This window comes from Dromaius novaehollandiae, chromosome 9 (genome assembly GCF_036370855.1).
Source record: "Dromaius novaehollandiae isolate bDroNov1 chromosome 9, bDroNov1.hap1, whole genome shotgun sequence".
Taxonomy (NCBI): Eukaryota; Metazoa; Chordata; class Aves; order Casuariiformes; family Dromaiidae; genus Dromaius; species Dromaius novaehollandiae.
The window spans coordinates 28,425,482-28,445,035 of NC_088106.1; the positions used below are offsets into that span (position 1 = coordinate 28,425,482).

Sequence of the window (19,554 nt, forward strand, 5' to 3'; positions counted from 1 at the left end):
CAGCATGAATCTTCAATTAGATATTGGTACAGCCTTTTTTGGAGGATCCAGTTTAGTCCTGTATCCCTGTTCAGTTCTCTACCTTTCAGTTTGTCCTTGTTTTATATACTACATAGTTTCTTCATTTTATCCTCTTCTTCTGCTTGCTGTTTATATTGATTTTTCTACACTGGGTTCGTCTTGTGTTTTAGGAGATTACAGGCTGAGCAGAACTGCCCAAAACAATTTATTGATAGAAGAGTTCAGCAAAGTATTCTCAGTCTTTGAAATGAGCCATTTTTTGCTGAGATATGAGAGCTTTGAGAGGTTTTGCTGGAGGGTTATTTGGACTCAGGTTGCTTTGGGGTTAGAAGAAGAGGCAGAGAGACAGACTAACTGCACCTGCGTAGCCCGGCGTGGATTTGGATCGGAGAGCAGCGCTGCTCTGCAAACCTCCTCTGCTCAGACAAGGCAGGGACCTCAGCCTGGTGTCTGCTGCGGTGACGTGGCCTCTCTGCTGCAGCGCGCGTTTGACTGGCAGGGAGGCAGTCTTTCTCTCGTGTTTTCACAAAAATGGCCAGAAAAAGATTTAATTTCCTCTCCTGTGTCGAACAAACCTAAGATTTGAAGCCTGTAAATGTGCTGTGAGACGTAGCTGCCCTTCCTGAGGCAGAGCTCGCGCTGGGCTGCCTGTGCGACCGCGCTTCTGGCGGGAGGAGGTGTGAAGGCGGCCTGGCCTGAGAGCTGGTCGCAGCCGATGCTGCAGCAGCCGCTCCGAACAACATCCCTCCTAAACTAGACCCGCATTCCCCCTTGTTACATGGCGGTTTACAGGAAGATCGGGGCTGGTTTGGAATGAGTGTTTCCAGTCTAGATGATAAAACACCATATTGTCTCAAGAGGAATTTAATCTGTAGGATTACTTACTCATGGCTTTGGTGACTAACTTTTCCCCTCTCTCGCCTATCTTCTACATTTTCTTCTTTTTTAGGCTTCACTTTTCCTTCCCTTTCTCAGTCTCTCTGCCAAAATAATAAGAAATGAAAATAATTAATACTGTTTTTATGTGTGTGACTATTGGATTTCAAGTTCATGACCTTGCGGACTGATGGGACGATATTGGTCATGTTTGCAAGAGAGAGTTTCAGGCTGTTGCAGACTCAGGAAGATAATATTGCATCAATTGATATTTAGTCCAGATTTTCTCTGGTTATTTTTGCAACTCCAAAACCAGAAGCTCATGCTCTTTTTCTTAATGACTAGTTAGAGGCAGCAGAGTTCAGTTATTCTGCAGAGCTTGTGTCATTAAGTCTCACAGTTGGATGTTTGGTGCCAGCTGAGGAGATTTGTGGTTCATGGTTACCATTCAAAAGGGAAACAGTCTGGGCTGTTTTGAGTAGGTACTTTGGGGACTGCAGAGGACAAACTGGATCTCTTAAGTAACTCAGGAAATTCATATCTTGCACGTGCCATAGTGAATACTTCCAGCAGCATGTCCCAATCAATGGAGATGTTCTTTACTTGCCCTGGCATCTCCTTTAAGCCTGAACCCTGTGCCTTGACATTTTCACACGGGTTTTCGGGTATTTTTGGTATGGCTTACACTCTGCACAGGCCCATGCAGGTCTAGGACCCGCCACCACGGTGGACAGCCAACACAAATGAATTTCTTTGAAGGTAGATGCGGGGGGAGATGGAGGGTGTTCTGCAGCTACAGATCAGGAAACAAGCTTGTAGATTCAGCAAGTTGTCGGAGGGCTGAAAGGCTGCAGTAGAGTGGCAGACTGTGGTCTTGACTATCACAGTCACCCCACCCTTAGAGTCCTGGCAGGAGAAAAGTCCTGGCTTGGAGCATTAGGAAGGCTGAGGTGTAAAAAGACTTATGGGGTCAAGTGCCAGTATATTTGGAAGGGACTTGCTGCTGTCTCAGCCCATCCTCTCTTATTCTTTGTCACATCTTTATCTGCTTCTGTTTCTCCTCTGATTTATCGTACTGTTAAGCCTGTAAATGGTGCATTTAGCAGATACAGTCTCTAGAGATAGGTTCTCGCATCCCGCTGAAGCTGTTCAGACAAGCCGAGTTGGTACTCCTCCACCTTCCTCACCGGGAATCCGGCCTCGAAAAAAATAAAACATCCTTTCATTCCGTAAATGCCAACTGTTATGAGTATACTGACCAAGTACATTCGTTTCCACCCGCACCCTTTGCTCTGTTTCCCTCCTGGGGACTGTGCGGGCACCACCTCCTCCTGTGGCACGGCAGAGGACCACCTACTTATCTGGACTTACTGCCCACCGAGAAGATGTCTTAGGCTACCAGCCCCACAGAGAACTGCAGTTAGCGCAGAAAAGTCGCTCACTGAGTTGTCAGTTTAACTGAATTTTAGTGGCTCTGGATCTGATAACAGTCCCTCCTTAGCATGCTCATCCTCCTAAATATTGGACTGTAGCAGAGCGTCAGGTATATAACCCACATCTCAGTATCTTGGGTCCTTCTGTGAGGCATAGCGATCTTTTCTGGAAAAGCCCTGAAAACGATAAGTGGAAAGTTCAAAATAATTTATTTAAAAACAAAAAGGCCAAACTAGAAAAAGCCCCACAGCTGACTGGCTGTTTTTCCATACGTGCAACATTAAAAAAAACGCAGTCTTCCCTTGCTGCTCCCTTGGACTTCCTCGACCCTGGCTGTGCCCAGCAGCCCCTGAGGGCACCCGCGCTGCCCGGAGGACAGAGCGGAGGCGGGGGCCAGCTCCCACCCTCGCCAGGAGACAGCGGAGTGGATGTGGGCAGTGGGGGGGCTTGGGCTCAGGGATCGAAGCAGCCTCAAGCTCGATGACCTGAGACTTTCGCTGATCTCCCCAAAGGTTCCTCTTTCAGTGAGGGCAGCATGGGCCAGCCCCAGGACTAGGAGCCCACGGCACACCTTTGTCAAGAGATTTCTGAAAGCTGTAATGATTTTCTATGTTGAAGCCCTTATGAGACTTAATTTAACCATACTTCAGCTACTGGAGTCAGTATTTGGGTCAGTAGTCATCTGCTTTATCTGTTCTGCATGAAGACAACAAACACTTACCTGGAGAGCAAGTGAGCTCCGGGCGGTAATCGCTGACCATCCCTGCAGCGCCTGCTGAGGGCAGAAGGCTTTACGTCCTCGTCTCATTAACTTACGATTTATCTCCGAACCAAACCATCAGTTTATCTTTCTGCTTCCCCAGACCGCATCCCTGGCCCGGGGAAGCCGGGCTTTTCACCAAAAGCTTCTCTTTTAACAGGAGAAGCCAGTGCTAGAACGTGGAGGTTATTTATGGTTTACTGTAGCAGTAGGGACTAGCACGTCTTCTCCCAGTCCTTCTTGAATGGAGACAGAAACGTGCCTGCCTGGGGTCGACAGGAGCCCTCGCTGGGGCAGTGATAGCTGTGTTTGCTCAGTGTCAGGGAACGCACAGGGCCTTGGAGCGGCACAGCTGTACATCTGTATTACGTCTGCGCCAAGAAGCGCGTCGCACACCGGGACTGCAGCGTGCTGGCTGTTGTAGTCACCCTACAGCAAAGCTTTTCTAAAACGAGAGGGTGGACGGGGCAAGGAGACCCTCCTGGGTAGCATGACCAGCCGTGATAAGCAGAGCAACAACGCAGCTTTGCCATGAGCTGCAGGGGCAGGGAGGGTGTGTGGGGGTGCTGGGAGAGCCCCCCAAAAGGGGGAGGGACATGAGGGACAGTGGCAAGCATGAGGGAGTCCGGCGCCTGGGGCAGCCGTGGGTCAGAACTGATGTTTACTGCGTGACACTAGGGAGGGAAGGGAGAGCCCGAGAAGCACTTATGTGTGTGCATGCACACGAAATCAGACTATTTCATGAGAAATAGAGAGGAAATCTACTGGAGAGATTCAGGGGAATTGTGGCCAGACCAATGGCTTAGGAGGGAGGCAGGAGGAGCTAGATGGAGGGTCTCTAAGGTCTTGGGCCCAAGGCTGAGGGAGGCTATCTCCTTCCCTGCTCAGGTCACTGTCCTATGTAACGCAGAGCAAATGTCACTGTGTGCTTGCCTCTCCCTGCACGCTGGGCCTGAAGGGGAGCGTGCGGTGCCCAGGACTGCGTGCAGCACAGGTGCTCCCGTTAACACAGTACGTACCTCTCTGTAAAAGCAGAAAGTACCTGCTGATTTCTTGTCTTTGGGATTCTCCCCCAGGCCATGTTTGAGCTGGTTACTTCTGAAGCCTCTTATTACAAGAGCCTGAACCTGCTGGTGTCTCACTTCATGGAGAACGAACGTCTGAAAAAGATCTTACATCAGTCTGAGGCACACATCCTCTTCTCCAATGTGCTTGATGTCATGGCTGTTAGCGAGCGGTAAGACAACTGCTGCTGGATTTTTGGCCAGCTGAAAGGGACCCTTTTAGATTACCTTGTTTGTAGAGGAATGAAGGAGCTGACTAGGTGCGGACACCTTCACGGCTTTCAGCCCCAGGGGCTTCTGCTGGAAACTACCTGGGACAGGCAGGTGATAATTAATTTGAGCTCTGGTTTCTCATCTAGGTTCCTGTTGGACCTCGAGCAGCGGGTGGAGGAGAATATTGTGATCTCAGACGTGTGTGACATTGTCTACCAGCATACGGTTAATCACTTCTCCGTGTACATCACCTACGTCTCCAACCAGACCTACCAGGAGAGAGCTTACAAGCAGCTTCTGTGAGTTCCAGTGCTTGATGCTAAATTACTTGCCAAAATTGTATAGGCCACAGATTTACCTGTAATTTGAATATCATGAGAAAGGGCTAAGTGGTATGGAAGCAGGGGTTCCCCCTTCTCTGATTTTACACTGCACCTATAAAAAGCAAACACAATTAAAAGGCTTTATAGTAAGGGTGTGGTGATATAGTGCATAAGTAACATAGCAAGTAAATTCAGAGCCAGCAGTTCCTAAATGTGGGAAATATTTACGGTGTGCATGAGAACAGAGTTGTGAAACGTGTATTTTTAAAGTACAAGTAGAGGCAACAGATAGAAAGGCCAAGAACATAATCATAGCTCTCTGATGACAAGAACAGCCACTGCTTTTACTGAGCTTCTCAGCAAGACCTATGACCTTCCCAGAGTTGAGAAATTATTTTCCAGAAGAACAAAATTTTCTTAAAATCAAAACAAAAACAAACAACCCCCCAAACCCACAACCCTGTTTTCCTCACATTCTGGTAGTACACTTTCAGGCATTACCTGGGCCTGAGGATATAATCCAAGACATTCTTGCAGCATCGTTCAAGTTTAGCAAGTCTTTTGGTCCGGTAGGAATTCTGTTCTACCAGCTCAAGACAGAGTGCCCTATGAGCCTGTCTTTCAGCACGAGAATTAATTTTTCTTCAGTTACAATGTCCTGGATTTTTTCAGGACAGCCCATTGCACATGCTGCCCTGTGTATTTCCTCCCTTCTTCCCTCCTTTCCAGCAGCAGCTGGTTCAGGGGAGTGTAATGAGCCCTAATCCTTTCCTTTCTCTGCTCTCCAGCTTTTGAGGCAAAAAACACTATGGAGCCTCTGCTGAACTTGGCCAACTGTTCTCTTCAAATGCAGGGTACTGCAGGGTTTTCCTGAGTCAGAGGTGAGCAAAATAGCTGCAGAATACAAAGTTTGTCTAGAGCTATTAGATAAATACTCAGAAGTGAGCTAGCAATAGGTTGGATTAACCAAGCTTGAAAAGGACCTGTTGGAGTTAGAGGAGTTCCTGGACAGGAATTCAGAGGGTAGCATTTTCTTGATCTGAGGGAGAACATAAATCAAATTGAAAAGAACAGACTCTTTTCCACAGGCTCCCAGCTAGCACAAGGATTTTGCAGCCCTTGGCTGAACTCAAACCGTGACATGTGTCACCGTTCCCTCCACATTTGGCTGTGTTTCTTAGACACACGCGGTCCGGTCTGCTGTGGCTCTAGCGAGTCGCACAGTGACACGAGTACCTGTTGCAGCAGAGAGAAACACTTACAACTTCTCTAGGAGTGTTGCGAGTCCCATACAGCAAAGAGAGGTTTTGCATAGTCAGTAAGGTCCTCACTTCCGTGCTGTTGTCACCAACCAGGACCCCACCCAGTAGTGCAAGCCTTCCTCAGGCAGGGCCTCACCATTGCCAGGAGGTGTTGCCTTTGGCTAAGGCAGCTGGGGCTTGCGAGACTGCTCTGTGCAGCTTTGTCTGCAGCCCAGCAACCCGCTCACCTGCTGTGAAGGCCATCGGGGAGGGCGCAGGGATGGCCAGGTGGATTTCCAGCAGCAAGCCTGCTCTTCTGTGCCTTTCTCAGGCCAGATAGGATTTCCATCCTCCTGCTAAGCAGCCAAGAGTAGCCAAGTTTGAGCTGTTTTGTGGCTTGTCTTGTTCTTATGACTGTGTGAATTTCATCTTGTCACAGAAATCCAACTGTTAAAAAATATATAATTATGCCGCTGACTCATCTACTTGGACACACACCCCATTCACACACACCTACGCACACAGCGTATGCTGCTAAGCTAGATGTGCTACACATGTGAACCCACTACCATGGCTTGTACATTAGAAGTCTATTTTTTCCATCCCCCAACACTATAAATAGTCCTGGGTTAAAACCAAAATACACCTAGAAGCATTCAGTCTCCTCCTCCCCTCTTTTCTGTTCTTGGGAGAGGCCTGGCAGATGATGTCTCTGAGACCAGGCTGCTTTTGAGTCCCCACCTACACAGCGGTGACAGGCAGGGTAGCACTGAAAACCCTCTCTTCTGTCTTCAGGCAGGACAAGCCAGCTTTCCGGGAAGTGATATCGCAGCTGGAGCTGGATCCCAAGTGCAAAGGCCTGTCCTTTTCTTCCTTCCTGATTCTGCCATTTCAAAGGATCACTCGACTCAAGCTGCTAGTGCAGGTAGTTTTGCTCTTCTGTGATATTGAGGGTCTTCTGGATCACTCCCAGAACTCTCCTACCCAGCAGTCACATGCAAGGCTTAGATACAGCCAAGATCAAGCCTAGAGCTGGATGAAGCCTTTCCAAAGAATCAGATATTCTCAACAACTATGGAAAAGCGTTGCCAGTTCCCCAGAAACTATCTCCAAATTGATGTTGAATTTGCCACATAGCTTTTACTGAACAAAAGAGCTGAAGGGAGCTTCATGGAGCTGCTAAAAGGGGTAGCAACGATCCCATTAACCCAGCTGCCTGCTGGTAGGACATGGATGCACAGTGCAGAGTAGCTGCAGGACAGGGGAACGCTCCATATGTGCTACCTTACCTCATAGTGGGTTGGACCAGGCATTGGCGAGCCCTTTTGCGGCAGTCGTCTTCCTCCTATGCTGTGCCAGCATGTCTAAGCCCTGTGCTGGAGGACATAGGCAACAGCTAGTTCCCAAATGATCTTATTGCACTCGGATTACCAATAACACTATCTGTGCCAGCTCTAGTGAATATTATTTAAAAAAAATAGGCGTCTGCCTGCTGTATTCCTTTTGGATCAAATGGGATAGTGGTCAGATGGGAGCAGCATTTAATGAAGTATAGGAACTAAGAGGTGAAAGTCACTGTACTCCATCACCCACCCTGTAATTAGGCTGATGGCCAGAAATAACTCTGAGGATAGCAAAGACTTTTCTGTGCTGTCAGACGAGGATCAGAGTTAACACAGCCTTTGCTCCCCTGCAGAACATTTTGAAGAAAGTGGAAGAGAAGTCTGAGAGGGAAACCACTGCCCTGGATGCACATAAGGAGCTGGAAACGGTAAGTTTGAAAGAGCTAAATGAAGGCCATTAAAAATAAGCCATCATGCTCAGTTTTCTAGTAAAGACCTCCAAACCATATTCACTCCTGGAGCTTTCTCATTGAATCCTGACACCGCACTTCAGGAGTGATTTCTTTTACATCTTCCTTGCTCTCACAGATGGACGAGTCTAGCAGCCGTTAGATGTCAGTGGTGAGGAATCCCCTGCTAACAACAGACATATATGCTTCCTCTGTAGGAAAGGGCAGAGAGAATATTTCCCCTTGGGGCGTTCAAGAATACAGACTGTTTTTACAGCTACCTGAAGGTGATGGATCCCACAGAGAGATGTAATTAGCTGCAACAGGCAGCAGAGTACAACTGTGTCAGGTTTCCTCCAGTATAGCACACTTCCTCCTCTGACCTAAGAAATAGCAGTTTCTTAATGAAGTGCTTAAGCCTGTGTTTAGCTGTCTTCCCTGAAGCTGGTACGTAGGTGTGGCATACAGGCACAATTCAGTTGTGCTAGTTAATGCTGTGCACAACACACTGGGAGGGTGTTTGGGGTGTTTTCCATTTAGGCTGTTCCTGACGTGGTCGGACAGGGTGTTGCCACCTCCAGGCTACGTGTTTGAGTGGTGAGGAACTGCGGCAGCCCTGTGGGCTGGGACAGGGGGCTGCAGGCACCGAGGTGTTTGAAGCCTGCTTCATCAGGAGCTTGGGGCATCTCCTGAATCCTGCAGTTCAATATAAACATTTTAAGTTGAAAAAAATGTGGCAGAACATCAGCCTCAGGATATGGCTGTAGCTTCTGATCAAAGTACTAGCACAAAAAAGCCATCAGTGGCATCTTGGATTTGCCCTGAACTAGTCTAGGAAGCGTGTATGCTTTGGTAATTGCTTGGGACAGAGGAGGAGACCTTAGCAATGATAAATACTTGGCATTGCTTTGCGTTTGCAGAATCCCTTGTCACATATCTGGTAGCCACTTGTTTTTCCATTGGTCAAAAGCCTGAGGAAGGCTGTTACTGCAGTACACAGATGACTACAGTTGCTGGCAGAGAAATACTCATCTGTCAATGACTCACTGCAACCATTTCATAAATTCCTTCACATGGCTGCTTATCTGTAAATATTAAAGTTTACATGCTTAACTTCCAGCTAGGTACAGGCATTATAGCAGAGGCCAGCTGGTACATACTTTCTGTGTAAGGGTCCTGTTGGATAGGTAGGAGCTGAGCGCAGTTTCAGTTGCTGGTATTCTGGTGGATTTTCAGTAGCAGAAACACAGCATGCATAAGGTGGAGCTTGTTCTCCAACACGGTTTTTCTAACTAGTCAGTTCTCTAGAGATTTGATCCTTATGAAACAGGCAGTGGCATCTAGGTTAAGGTCCCTGCAACTGGGTACTGCCTGCACATTGGCTGCGTTTTTGTCGATTTGTACAAATTTGTACAATGTTTGTACTCAGGACACAGCCGGACTCTGTACCACAGACGTCTCCTCCCCTGGGAGGTTTCATAGCCCTGGCATCTGGCACTGCTCGGCAGAACCACAGTGTTTCAGTCGCTGAAATGACAAGCTTTGGCTTCCTTCTCTCCTTGAAGATGATACTGTGTGTGTGCTTCTTGTTTTAAATGTTGGGGACAAAGAAGAGAAGATACATGGTGTGTCAGGATCTGGCAAATGAGCTGTTCCCTTTGCTGTGCAGCCAGGAGTGTTGCTTAATACTGTCCGGTTCAATGGCTGAATGTAGCCATCTAAAATGTCCTCTGACATTCAGCTTTCAGCTGTAACACCTTCTGTCCTTTTGTTCTTTTTCATGAGAATATAGTGCTGCTGGAAGAGCCTGGCTCGGTCAGTGCCTGTTACTGAGCAGCTCGGGTGTAGTCAGCTCGCACCAGGGCTGCTCCCTGTTTCAGTCCTGTGCAGAGCCTGCAGGTCACAAGGCTCCTCTAGGCTGTATCGCCGGGCTTTCCAGCTCCCACAGCTCGTGGGCATCCGGGTAAAACACACATTCCAGGCCATACTGAAGACGTGGACAGTGGGGAGGAATACCAGCACCCCTCTGGCATTCCCGGAGGGTCCAGCCCAGCTCCTGCAGCCCTGACGTGTCTCCAGATACCCTCGACGAGCTTCAGATACATGGCGCAAAGGGGAGCTAGACAAGGGCCCTACAACTGCTGTACCTTCTCGTTCTGCCAGTGCAGTGTCTGCTCACTCGTGGCCACGTTTGAACCACTGTGGCGCAGTGCAGCCAGGAAATAAGCAAATATGCAAACCTCTACCAGTGCTGGTTTCATGAAAACCTTAAGGAAACACCTGGGAAGACAGCGCGTTAACATCTGCCCTTTCCCCATCACAGTCAGCCCTTTCCGTGTTGTCCATCCTCACTTGCCTGCTTAGGCTGTTGGAGGTAAATCCTGCTGCTCTCTCCTTCTCCCAGGTGGTGAAAGCATGCAATGAAGGTGTCAGGAAGATGAGCCGAACAGAGCAGATGATCAGCATCCAGAAGAAACTGGAATTTAAGATCAAGGTATAAGCATGGGCTGGTAATCCCTGCAGAGCGAACCGACAGCATCTGGGCACTGTGTGCACATACGCACTAGCAGTAACCTGGTCACGCTCCTTTTTGTGAGCGTTTGGTGGTGGCAGGGCCCTGCCTGGCCTGTGCCGTCCCGCTCCAGAGCTTTTGAAGGGGATGGAGCCGCCGTGGGCAGGGCCGTATGTGCGCCAGGATGGGGGCGGGGGTGGTCTCAGTGCACGTGCACCGCAGAGGCCACCCCGGAGCCAGCTGTGCGCGTACAGAGGTGTGGCACGCTGCTGTCAAAGCGCCTGTGCGTGTAGGGTATCTCCTGCTCCAACGCTCAGTTCTGGCTCTGGCTCTTACCGCTCTTCAGAATGCAGCTTAGCTTTTTGCTATCATTTTACATTACAAGTGACATTAAAGGCAGATTAAAGCTACAAAGTAAAACACTTCAAAGCTGGATAATACCAAAATGGAGGCTGTCACATAATTTTAATTCAGCCCTGTGTATATGCATTATGTACAGTCCCTTAATTACCTGCTCATGCTCTATTCTGGCTCCGCTCAGTTAATGACTCGGTTAATCAGTATTGAGGGAGTTTGAGCAGATCTCGTTTAATACATGCCAGGAAACTCCAGGGCTGAGTATAAAGTTGCTGATTTTTTTTTCTTGAGTGTTAGGGGGATGCTCTTCAGATCTGTGCGCTTAACAAACTTTAAGGAGCGTATTTAGCTTCCCAGCAACCATTTTACACAGCTGAGTAACTGAAGCACAAAAAATTTGAGCCTGCTTGTTTGGCAGGCCCCACTGGGCACCCCAAAAATTTGATTTTCCAGACTCCAGGGCTAGACCACAGTTTGCAGGATGGCGCTGGGTTGTGGAAGCCACAAGACCGCCTCCACCTCTTCTAAAGCCGAGGCGGCAGTGACAGGCAGGGGCTGGTTCATCCCCGCTGCGGGTCTGCCCTGGGCGCTGGCGCCGGCAGGGCTCCCCTGCAGAAGATGCTATGGAGTGAGAGATTGCGCCGCAGTGCATATGATCAACCTGGAGCGGGAGCGAAGGCGGAAAGGGCAGCAGTTATGCTGATATTTTCCAATATTTCAGTCATGGAAACTGAAGTGTTTTTCTAATACTAGATGACCTTTGTACTGGGGTTCTTGTTTTTAAATTAATTATTTATGTGATTAAAACCCCAGCCAAAGCACTGTTGCGCTTTGATTGCTTGGACGGAATCGGATCCTGGATGGGACAGACCTAACCAGTGGGAACCTGTTTTTTTTGTAGCCAAAAGGCCAAATACAGGTTTTTGGAGGCTGCAGTGTCTCTGATGGAAAGGCTCAGCCCAGCTCATCAGCTGTGGGATCCCGCAGGCTGTGCAGGGGGTGGTTGCATCCAGCACTTGGCACTTGAGCAGCCCCGTCCTCGCTTTGGTAGTCGATCGTCCTTGGGCCCCTCAGCTGTGGCCTTGTCTGAGCTCGTTACGGCTCCGTGCTGGGCTGAGGGGCGGGTGGCAGCGCGCGCTGACCTCTGCGCTGCCGTGGTCCATCCCCTGCAGTGCGCGTTCGGGCGGTGGGAGCCCGCTGCCCTTCCTTCCCCGTCTCCGTCTCGACCGTGCGGCCCGTGGGGCTTTGCTGCTCTTCTGATCTTTGCTCTCTTTCCCTCACGTCCAGTCCGTGCCCATCATCTCGCACTCCCGCTGGCTCCTGAAGCAGGGGGAACTGCAGCAAATGAACGGTCCAAAGACATCGCGCACGCTTCGTACCAAGAAGCTCTTCAGGGAAATCTACCTGTTCCTTTTCAATGACCTGCTGGTAATTTGCAGGCAAATTCCTGGGTGAGTGCAAGATTCAGGTGGCACACGGAGCACCTCAGACGTCCTGCTTGCCCAAGGGTTTATCGAAGCAGTGGCACGGTGTCCCCCTCCTGTGCCCGCAGGCACTGCGCAGCCTAGCCTGGCCTGTGCAGCCGCCTTCAGTCAGCAGTCCCCTCGCCTTGGAGCGCAGCTGGTGAGCAGTTGCTGCTCACGGGTGGCACAGCTTTCCCAAGCCCAAACTTTACTGCAAGCAGGACTTAGCAGACTTTAGGCTGGGTCTCCCAGCAGGGTAGGCGAGCACATATCCAACAGCTTCTGCAGAGCTTGTGGGCTGACCCAAGGGGCTACCTTCCTACCAGGCAGCGATTTTTTTTTTTTTTTTTTTTTTAAACTCATTGCTAGCCTGAAGAGCCACTCAGATTTAGTCAGTTGAACATCCAAGAAAGCAGGCCAGAAAGTCCGAGCGGCGGGAAGGGGTATAAGCTTAGGCCTAAGGCTAGAGATTGTATTTAGCATGGTGTAACCTGCCTCAGGAGGAGGAAGTCGTCATTCCTCAGACCGCGTCTTGTGCAACTAGAGGTTGGTGAAGCACAGCAGCACAAGCAGACGGGTCCCGGAGAACAGCGCGTTCTTTGTGGCGTTGACGAGGCTCACCGGCAGGGAGCATCTCACCAGTCCAGCGTTTCTAATAAACATGTTGCCGCAGCGTCTGTATGCCTAGAAATACTTTGCTTCTGTGGCAGCTTACATCCAGAGAACACAGAGGCATTTTACAAGTAGGAATGAATTAAGCCTTACAGGGCCCTTTGAGGGAGCACCATCTGTGTCTGGTGCGCGGGGAGCTCAGACACAGAGCAAGCAGCCTGTTCCAGGCCGTGCGGGATGCCTATGGCAGAGCGAGGAGAGGGTCTCTTGCTGTGCGACGGGGTTTTGTAGCCACCAGCCTATCCCTGCCTGTAGCAAGATATCTTTTATTCCTCCTGCCGTGCAGACGTTCCCATTCTGTGTCCCCAGTACAGTTCTGGGTGGCTGAAGCCAAACTCTCCTGCGGTAACTGCAGACTTTTCCTAATCTTCTCTTTAACCTCTCCCAGGGACAAGTACCAAGTGTTCGACTCAGCCCCCCGGGGGCTCCTTCGGGTGGAAGAGCTGGAAGACCAGGGGCAGAGTTTGGCCAACGTCTTCATCTTGAGACTGCTGGAGAACGCAGACGACCGGGAGGTCAGCTACATGCTGAAGGCCTCGTCCCAGTGAGTACGACGCAGTCGCCCCGCCGGCACTCGGCGTTGCTCCCCCGTGCGCCCGGCCTGCGCAGGGCCCAGCCTCCAGGGCTTGCCAGGGTCAGGCCGGCAGAAATGCCCCTGCAGCAGCTGGGCTTAGGCCATTGCCGCCGGCCCTGCAAAGCTCTCTGCCCAGCGCCGCTGCCCTGAGCTGCCTTCAGTCTCCTGCTGAAAGGCACTGCTGAACGAGGCGGGTTTTCTCCTGCACAGGGTGTTTGGGGCATCCTGGTGAGGACAGGCGCTTTGCTTTCCGAGACGCAGGTCAGCAATCAGCCCCCCCAGAGGAGCCCATTTGATTTGCAGCCTGTGGCACTTTCAGAGAGTAAAAGCAAGCAAGGCACATGCTGCGCAGTTACGCTGCCGGCGGCTCCGTCGAGCCGAGGTCGTGCCTGGTCAGCCCTGTGAAGCAAAGCCGCTCCTGCTCGTGGGCAAAGGCGTGAGAAGAGGCCTCTTCCTCAGCGCCTTCTGCAGCCAAGCCCGATCTTGCAGCAGCCCTTGTGCTGCTCGGGGCCTCCTTGTCTCCCTGGCTACGGGTTTTTTGGCTCACTGATTTTTCCCTTTAGGCTCCAACAAGCTCAGACCGGGCAAATGATTCAGCTGCGCTAACACAGACGTGATTGTTTCAGAGCTCAGGGCCTGCCTTTTTCACTGGTCTCAGTTTCTTACGAGGCCCGTGGTTTTCCAGGCACAATAGCTGCACCATATAGGTGTGTTGTATAGGTGCATCTGCAGCATCAGCTACACAGCTCCTGGAGATGATGTATGCCCTCAGCTGGAAGTTTTGCCCTCAAGAGGCCAGTGTTTGACAGCCACATCCTTGAACAGCCGGCAGCCCCGAGTGGGATCCTTGCCCACGTCCTGCTGCAGGCCTGGGCTTGCACCGACTCCTCACCACGGCGCAGCGCCTGGGTCAGGAGGACGAGCCCGCAGCACGGCAAGCAACTGCACCTTCCCTCCAAACACGTGATGTAGCTTTGCTGTACTCAAAATAGAGCCGTCAGTCACGTTATGCAGGGCAAACACATTTGCTGTCCGTGAGACTGAGCTGTGCAGAGACTGATAAACCAGGCCGGGGTTCGTCTCAGCTCGGGGGAGGTGATTGCATTTCTGTGCTTCCGCATCGCGCCCTCTCTGCTGACAGCCACGGCGAGTACGAGGTCCGGCACAGGGCTTGCCAAGAGGGCTCTGTGTGCTGAGATGCGCTGCAGCAACTGCTGAAGGCTGCTATTCCAGGGCACAAAGCAGTGGTTTGGGTAAAGACAACTGAGGATTTAACAGAGGGAAATGGATGCCACGCAGAGATTAGTGCATCTGCTTCGCAGGGCTGAGAGGAGCCAGGGGCTACAGGGCAGCTCTGAAGGGCCCTGCAAGGAGCTGTGTGCAAGGCCGCCAGCTCAGCCCACAGCTGGGGCCACGACCATGACGAGACCCTCGGTCACTCTGATCTCTGCATGGCCCCGCTCAGCGCACAGGGCCCTCGTCCTGCACGTCTTCGTGGCACGAGGGGCTGCGCTCGACTGCGGCCGCAGGGGGATTCACTGGTCCTTGGTGCTGCCGCTCAGCCCGAAGCACAAGGTGTTCCCGGCCCTGCGGATCAGCCTGTCGGTGCTCGTCCTTCGCATCTCCCTTTCAGGCCTCCCTCCTGCCAGAGGACGCTCCGGGGGCTTTAGCTGTGTGTCAAGTTCAGGTGTTAAAGCTGCCGTCCAAGGAGGCAGAGAACTGTGGCTCCCTCGGGGCCCGGGCTGGCAGAGCTGCCGCTCGAGGCAGAAGCTGCAGCGCGTGGACGCGAACTGCCCCGTTTCCAGGCAGGGCTGGAGGAGGCCTCGAGGGAGCACCAGCGCTTGGGCTTCTCCCACGCGTGTGAAATCTTCACCTTCCTGCTGCAGGCAGAGTTTCGCATTTAATAACAGCGTGCTGGAGCTAGCAGCGCGTTCACATGGCTCTGTCATCTCGTCCGCTGCCAAGCGAGTGCTACCCTTGATGTACTGCAACATTAGTCTGCAAATGAACTCCTCTGCTCTGCCCTTGAAACGTTCCCACACAGCAGCTGCGGGAATAGATGGGTCCTCTAACCGCGTTTCCCCAGGAAAAACAGCTCCCGTTGGTCTAGCCGAGCTAGGAGCGGCCTTCGCTGCCCAGGGCTCAGAGGAGGCCGGGCCGCTCTCGCTGCCGCTGGCTCTCTGGAGCCGTGCTGCTCCGCAGCTGCCCGCGGGGCCGGCCGGCCTGCGCACCGGGGCCGCGGCACGAGCCCACCTGCGTGCTCTGCTGGCCCGAAAAAGCAGCGGAGCCAAGCAGGGCACCGGCACGTCTGCTGTAACCTGGGCCTTCTCCTCCGAATGGCCACCAGGAGAGGCCCCCGCGGGCCCAGCACCACTGGCGGGTGCAGGACCCCAGGGGAACAGGCAGGGAAGGGCTGGGAGAGGAGGAATTAGGAGTGCAGGGCTGTCTGGGAAGCCCAGGGTCCCTACGACTGTCTCATGCTCACTGCTTCCATTTGTCTTCCCTGTCCAGGAGCGAGATGAAGCGCTGGATGATTTCGTTAGCCCCGAACCGGAGAACCAAGTTCGTTTCGTTTACATCCAGACTTGTTGGTAAGAGACACGACATGGGGCCTGGGGAGCTCCTCACCCCTGCCCCAGGGCACCTTCTCCTCCAATTTCTCCATCCAGCCCCGGGCCTGGAGCTGCCCTTCTCTCCCTGGGCTCCCCTCGTCTTTCCACCACTGACACCGCTCGTCCCTGCACCTGGCCTTGACCTCGCTCCCCTCCAGCAGGTCTGAGCCAGGCCTCCCCATCCCTCCCAAACCGCTCCTGGGGTGCCCTGCGGCAGGAGACTCGCTCCCAGCGAGCTGCTCACCCACGCGCTTCTCCAGCCCCTGCAGCGGGGACACCCCTTGGCCGCCACGGTTCAGCTCTACCCTCCCTCCAGGGCCCTTGGCCGGCTGGAGGGGCGGTTTGCGGGGCATTACACCCACCTCGGCCCTGCGGTCCCACCGCGGGCTCCTGCCTGTCCCTCACTCTCGCCCTGTCCCTCGGCAGACTGCCCGCAGATCCAGTGCGTCCACCCGTACGTGGCCCAGCAGCCGGACGAGCTGTCCTTGGAGCTGGCAGACGTCCTCAACATCCTGGACAAGACAGACGACGGTAAGGGCGGGGGGCCAGGCCTGGGGTCCCTGCCGGAGCACAGCGCTTTGCTGTAGACAGTCGTGGGGAGACCCCGGCGTTGCAGCTGAGGGAGTTGCTCCCTCTCCTGGCGCTCGGCAAAGCCGCCCTGGCCTGTTCTCACCTTGATGGTGCTTCACAGCCACCCGGCGCCGGTCCCCACGGCACGCGCTTTTCCGGCTAGGGAGCTCAGTCACGCGGGGTCTCTGCCGGGGATCGCTCCGGGGGCATCAGGGGCGGGCTGAGCAGGCTCACGGGAAGCAGAGCGTCTGCTTTCTGCTCACGTCCCTTCAGCCAGTTGTCCAAACACGGCGCTGCTTAGGCAGGCTGGCCGCCTGCTGCCTTTACTGGGTCTGCTCCAGCACAGGCCTCCGAGTCGCTGACGGCAGCTTCCCGAAAGCACTGCCAGCTCCGGAGGCGTCTTCCCGCGCGACCGTCCCAGCGCAGGCGCGAGGGCCGGTCCTTCCCGATTCAGCCCCTTCTCTCTCTCTGCTCAGGTTGGATATTCGGGGAGCGTCTTCACGACCAGGAGAGGGGCTGGTTCCCCAGTTCTATGGGGGAGGAGATCCTGAACCCCAAAATCCGAGCCCAGAACTTGAAGGAGTGCTTCCGGGTGCACAAGTCCGATGACAGTCAGCGGAGGAAACTGGGCAGCAGGAATCGCCAATGACCGCCGGCGTCCCCGAGCGGCTGGAGCGCCTCCGGCTCTGGGCGAGGGCAGAGGCTGCCGGCCGGGGGGGCGCGGTGCGGCGCTGCAGGACGCGGTGGCACGGGGCCTGCTGTGCCAGGCTGAGCGCAGGCACCCCTGAGCCAGCAGACTCGTGTTCCTGGGCTCCCCTCCACGCTCTGCAGCACTGATCCTGCCCTGGAGACCAGTGCTTCGATCCGGCTACAATAACCCCTTCCCAGATGTGCTGCAAAGCTCCGAAGAGCATCGCCCGGGATGAGCGCTTACGGCTACGCCTGGGGAAGCGCCTGTGAGCTTGGGGCCTCCTAACACTGCACTTTAGGGGGTGGAAAGTGAGGCGGGGAGCTGCCGCGCCTCGTCTCGCAGTGGCCATCAGCACCGTGGCTGGGATGTGGCCCCCAGGAATCCCACTTCCCGGTCCCCGTCCCTCTGCGAAGCCGTGGGGCCCGTTCCCGAGGGCCGACCCTCTCTCTGCTGCCAGTCAAACACTCCCAAACGCCCCGGATGCAGCCCCCTGCCACCCAAAGCCCGGCCTCGCAGCCCCGACCCGTGTTTCTGCCCTCCTGAAAGCCTCGAAGCACGTCCGGGAACTGCCTCGAGGCTCCCGGAGCAGCACCCCCCTTCCAGAGCCACCGCCGAGGACAGCACGCCCGTCTCCCCAGGCCGCCCCACGGGTCTCCCACTTCGGGGCGTGCCGAGGGGCACCGGCGCGCCTCGGCGACTGACCTGCAGCAGAAACCTCGTGCAAACTGTTTTCACGCACCGCTGCCACAGCGAGCCGGGCCGCTACCAGCCCATGGGGCTGCAGAGAGACCGCTCGAGCCGAAGCCAACCCAGGAGCCCGTCCCGGGAGCGGCAGGAAGGCCCAGCAAGCGCTGCCTGCATGCGTGTGACCCCCACTGCCCTGCCGTGCGCACAGCCCGCGCGTGCGACCTCCGCGCGCGGCCTCACCTCCGTGTATATAAGCAAATCCTGGCGCCAGCAGAGCCGGATGGCCGCTCCTGCCAGCCGCGGCACTGAGCATCGCATGCAGCCCAGGGCGCAGCGCCGAGAGCGGCCGGGGGACGGGCCGAGCACGAAGCAGCCCCGCGGCAGCTGCCTGCTGTTCGAACAGTCCTGCGCCTGGCCGCTGCCAAGGGGCCCCCTCTTAGCTGCAGCCGCGGACGGGCTGGTCCTGAGCTGCAGCCAGCGCCCCTCAGGGAACCGCGGCTGTTCGGTCACCCGGGCAGCGCGAGGTTGTGCTGGAAGAAGGGACGGAGACAGAGCGGCTCCCTCCCGCCGCCGCCACGCGGGTGCAGGGTGGGAGCAGCACCGCGGCGGCTGCTGGACAGGGCTGGCGAGGTCGCAGGTGGGGTGTGCGCTGAGGGGAGGACAAGCAAGCCTGCAGCGGGGCAGGGAGGGCTGCGGCTGCCCTCCGGCCTGGCCCCACCGGTGCCGCAGCCCGGGGACAGTCGGAGCAGCGTCAGCCCTGCTGCCGTCCCTGTGGCTGTACTGCCGGGAAGCGAAGGAAGAGCTGAGGGGTTTCGCTCCTCGCGCCCGGCTCAGTGCCACCACGTCCGTGCCACCAAATGAGGCCACCCCCCAACAACACCCCACAGCCAGCTTCCCTGAGTACAACGGGACTCGCAGCCCGGGGTGCAGCCGCTGCAGCTTCTCTGACCCAGGGGAGCTCCCGCCGCAGGGAGGCCTTGAGGTTACCTGAGAAGTCGGCACATCCCAGATCCTCCGGCTTGGCAGAGCAGCCGCCAGCCCAGGCCCGGCAGCCCCATGTCTGTCCGGGGTGTTCCTCACCGTACACCAACAGTCGCTCGCCTGGCAGAGCGTTACCTCGCTGGCTGGTCGCTGGGCTGGTCCAGGTGTCCCAGGCTGGTCGCCAGCGCCTCACTGCACTGCTCCGGCGCAGAGGGGGCCCGGGCTGCCCCGCGACCCACCAGCGAGCCCCAGCCCCGCCCCAGGCCCCTCTCGCTCTGCCGGGACCTGTTACTGCTCCGAAGCCCAGGCACGAGCTGTGCCATTTTCAGGCACCAAGCGGCAGCCAGCGCGTTGGCTCGGCCGCGGCCCCCGTCGCAGTGGTCCGACGCGTTGTACAGGGCGGGCCTGGGCCCCCGAGGGCAGGCGGGAGCCCCCGGCTCGCGGCCAGCTGCCTCAGCGGACGGAAAGGACCTTCTCGTTGTCTCGTTTTCCTTGTGATGAAATATAGCTGAGCAAGCCAGCACCAGCGCCGCCGCCTGCCTCTCCTTCCGCCCCCACGCGCCTCCCGCCATCGCAGCCGCTGAGCGCAGGACGGGCGCTGCCGGCTCCGAGCCGCCCGCCGCGGCTGCCAGGGCGGGGGGCACCCGGGGGGTCGCGCACCGAGGAGCGGCCCGGGAGCTGCGGCGTCGCAGCCCGGCGCGGAGGCTGGAA

The 19,554-nt window shown here is 55.1% G+C and overlaps 1 protein-coding gene across 2 annotated transcripts in view; it reads left to right on the top strand.

Annotated features, from left to right (window-relative positions):
- The window catches only part of NGEF (neuronal guanine nucleotide exchange factor), a 52,304-nt gene extending 32,940 nt beyond the window's left edge, over positions 1-19,364 (top strand). For both annotated transcript variants that reach the window (XM_064517010.1, XM_064517011.1), the window contains 10 exons: positions 4,168-4,328; positions 4,515-4,667; positions 6,728-6,857; positions 7,629-7,703; positions 10,129-10,218; positions 11,881-12,044; positions 13,117-13,272; positions 15,814-15,893; positions 16,341-16,445; positions 16,961-19,364. In XM_064517010.1, coding sequence (XP_064373080.1) covers positions 4,168-4,328; positions 4,515-4,667; positions 6,728-6,857; positions 7,629-7,703; positions 10,129-10,218; positions 11,881-12,044; positions 13,117-13,272; positions 15,814-15,893; positions 16,341-16,445; positions 16,961-17,133 — 1,287 coding nt within the window. In that variant the 3' untranslated portion in view covers positions 17,134-19,364. The remainder of the gene's footprint in view (positions 1-4,167; positions 4,329-4,514; positions 4,668-6,727; positions 6,858-7,628; positions 7,704-10,128; positions 10,219-11,880; positions 12,045-13,116; positions 13,273-15,813; positions 15,894-16,340; positions 16,446-16,960) is intronic.
- Positions 19,365-19,554: the final 190 nt, after the last annotated feature.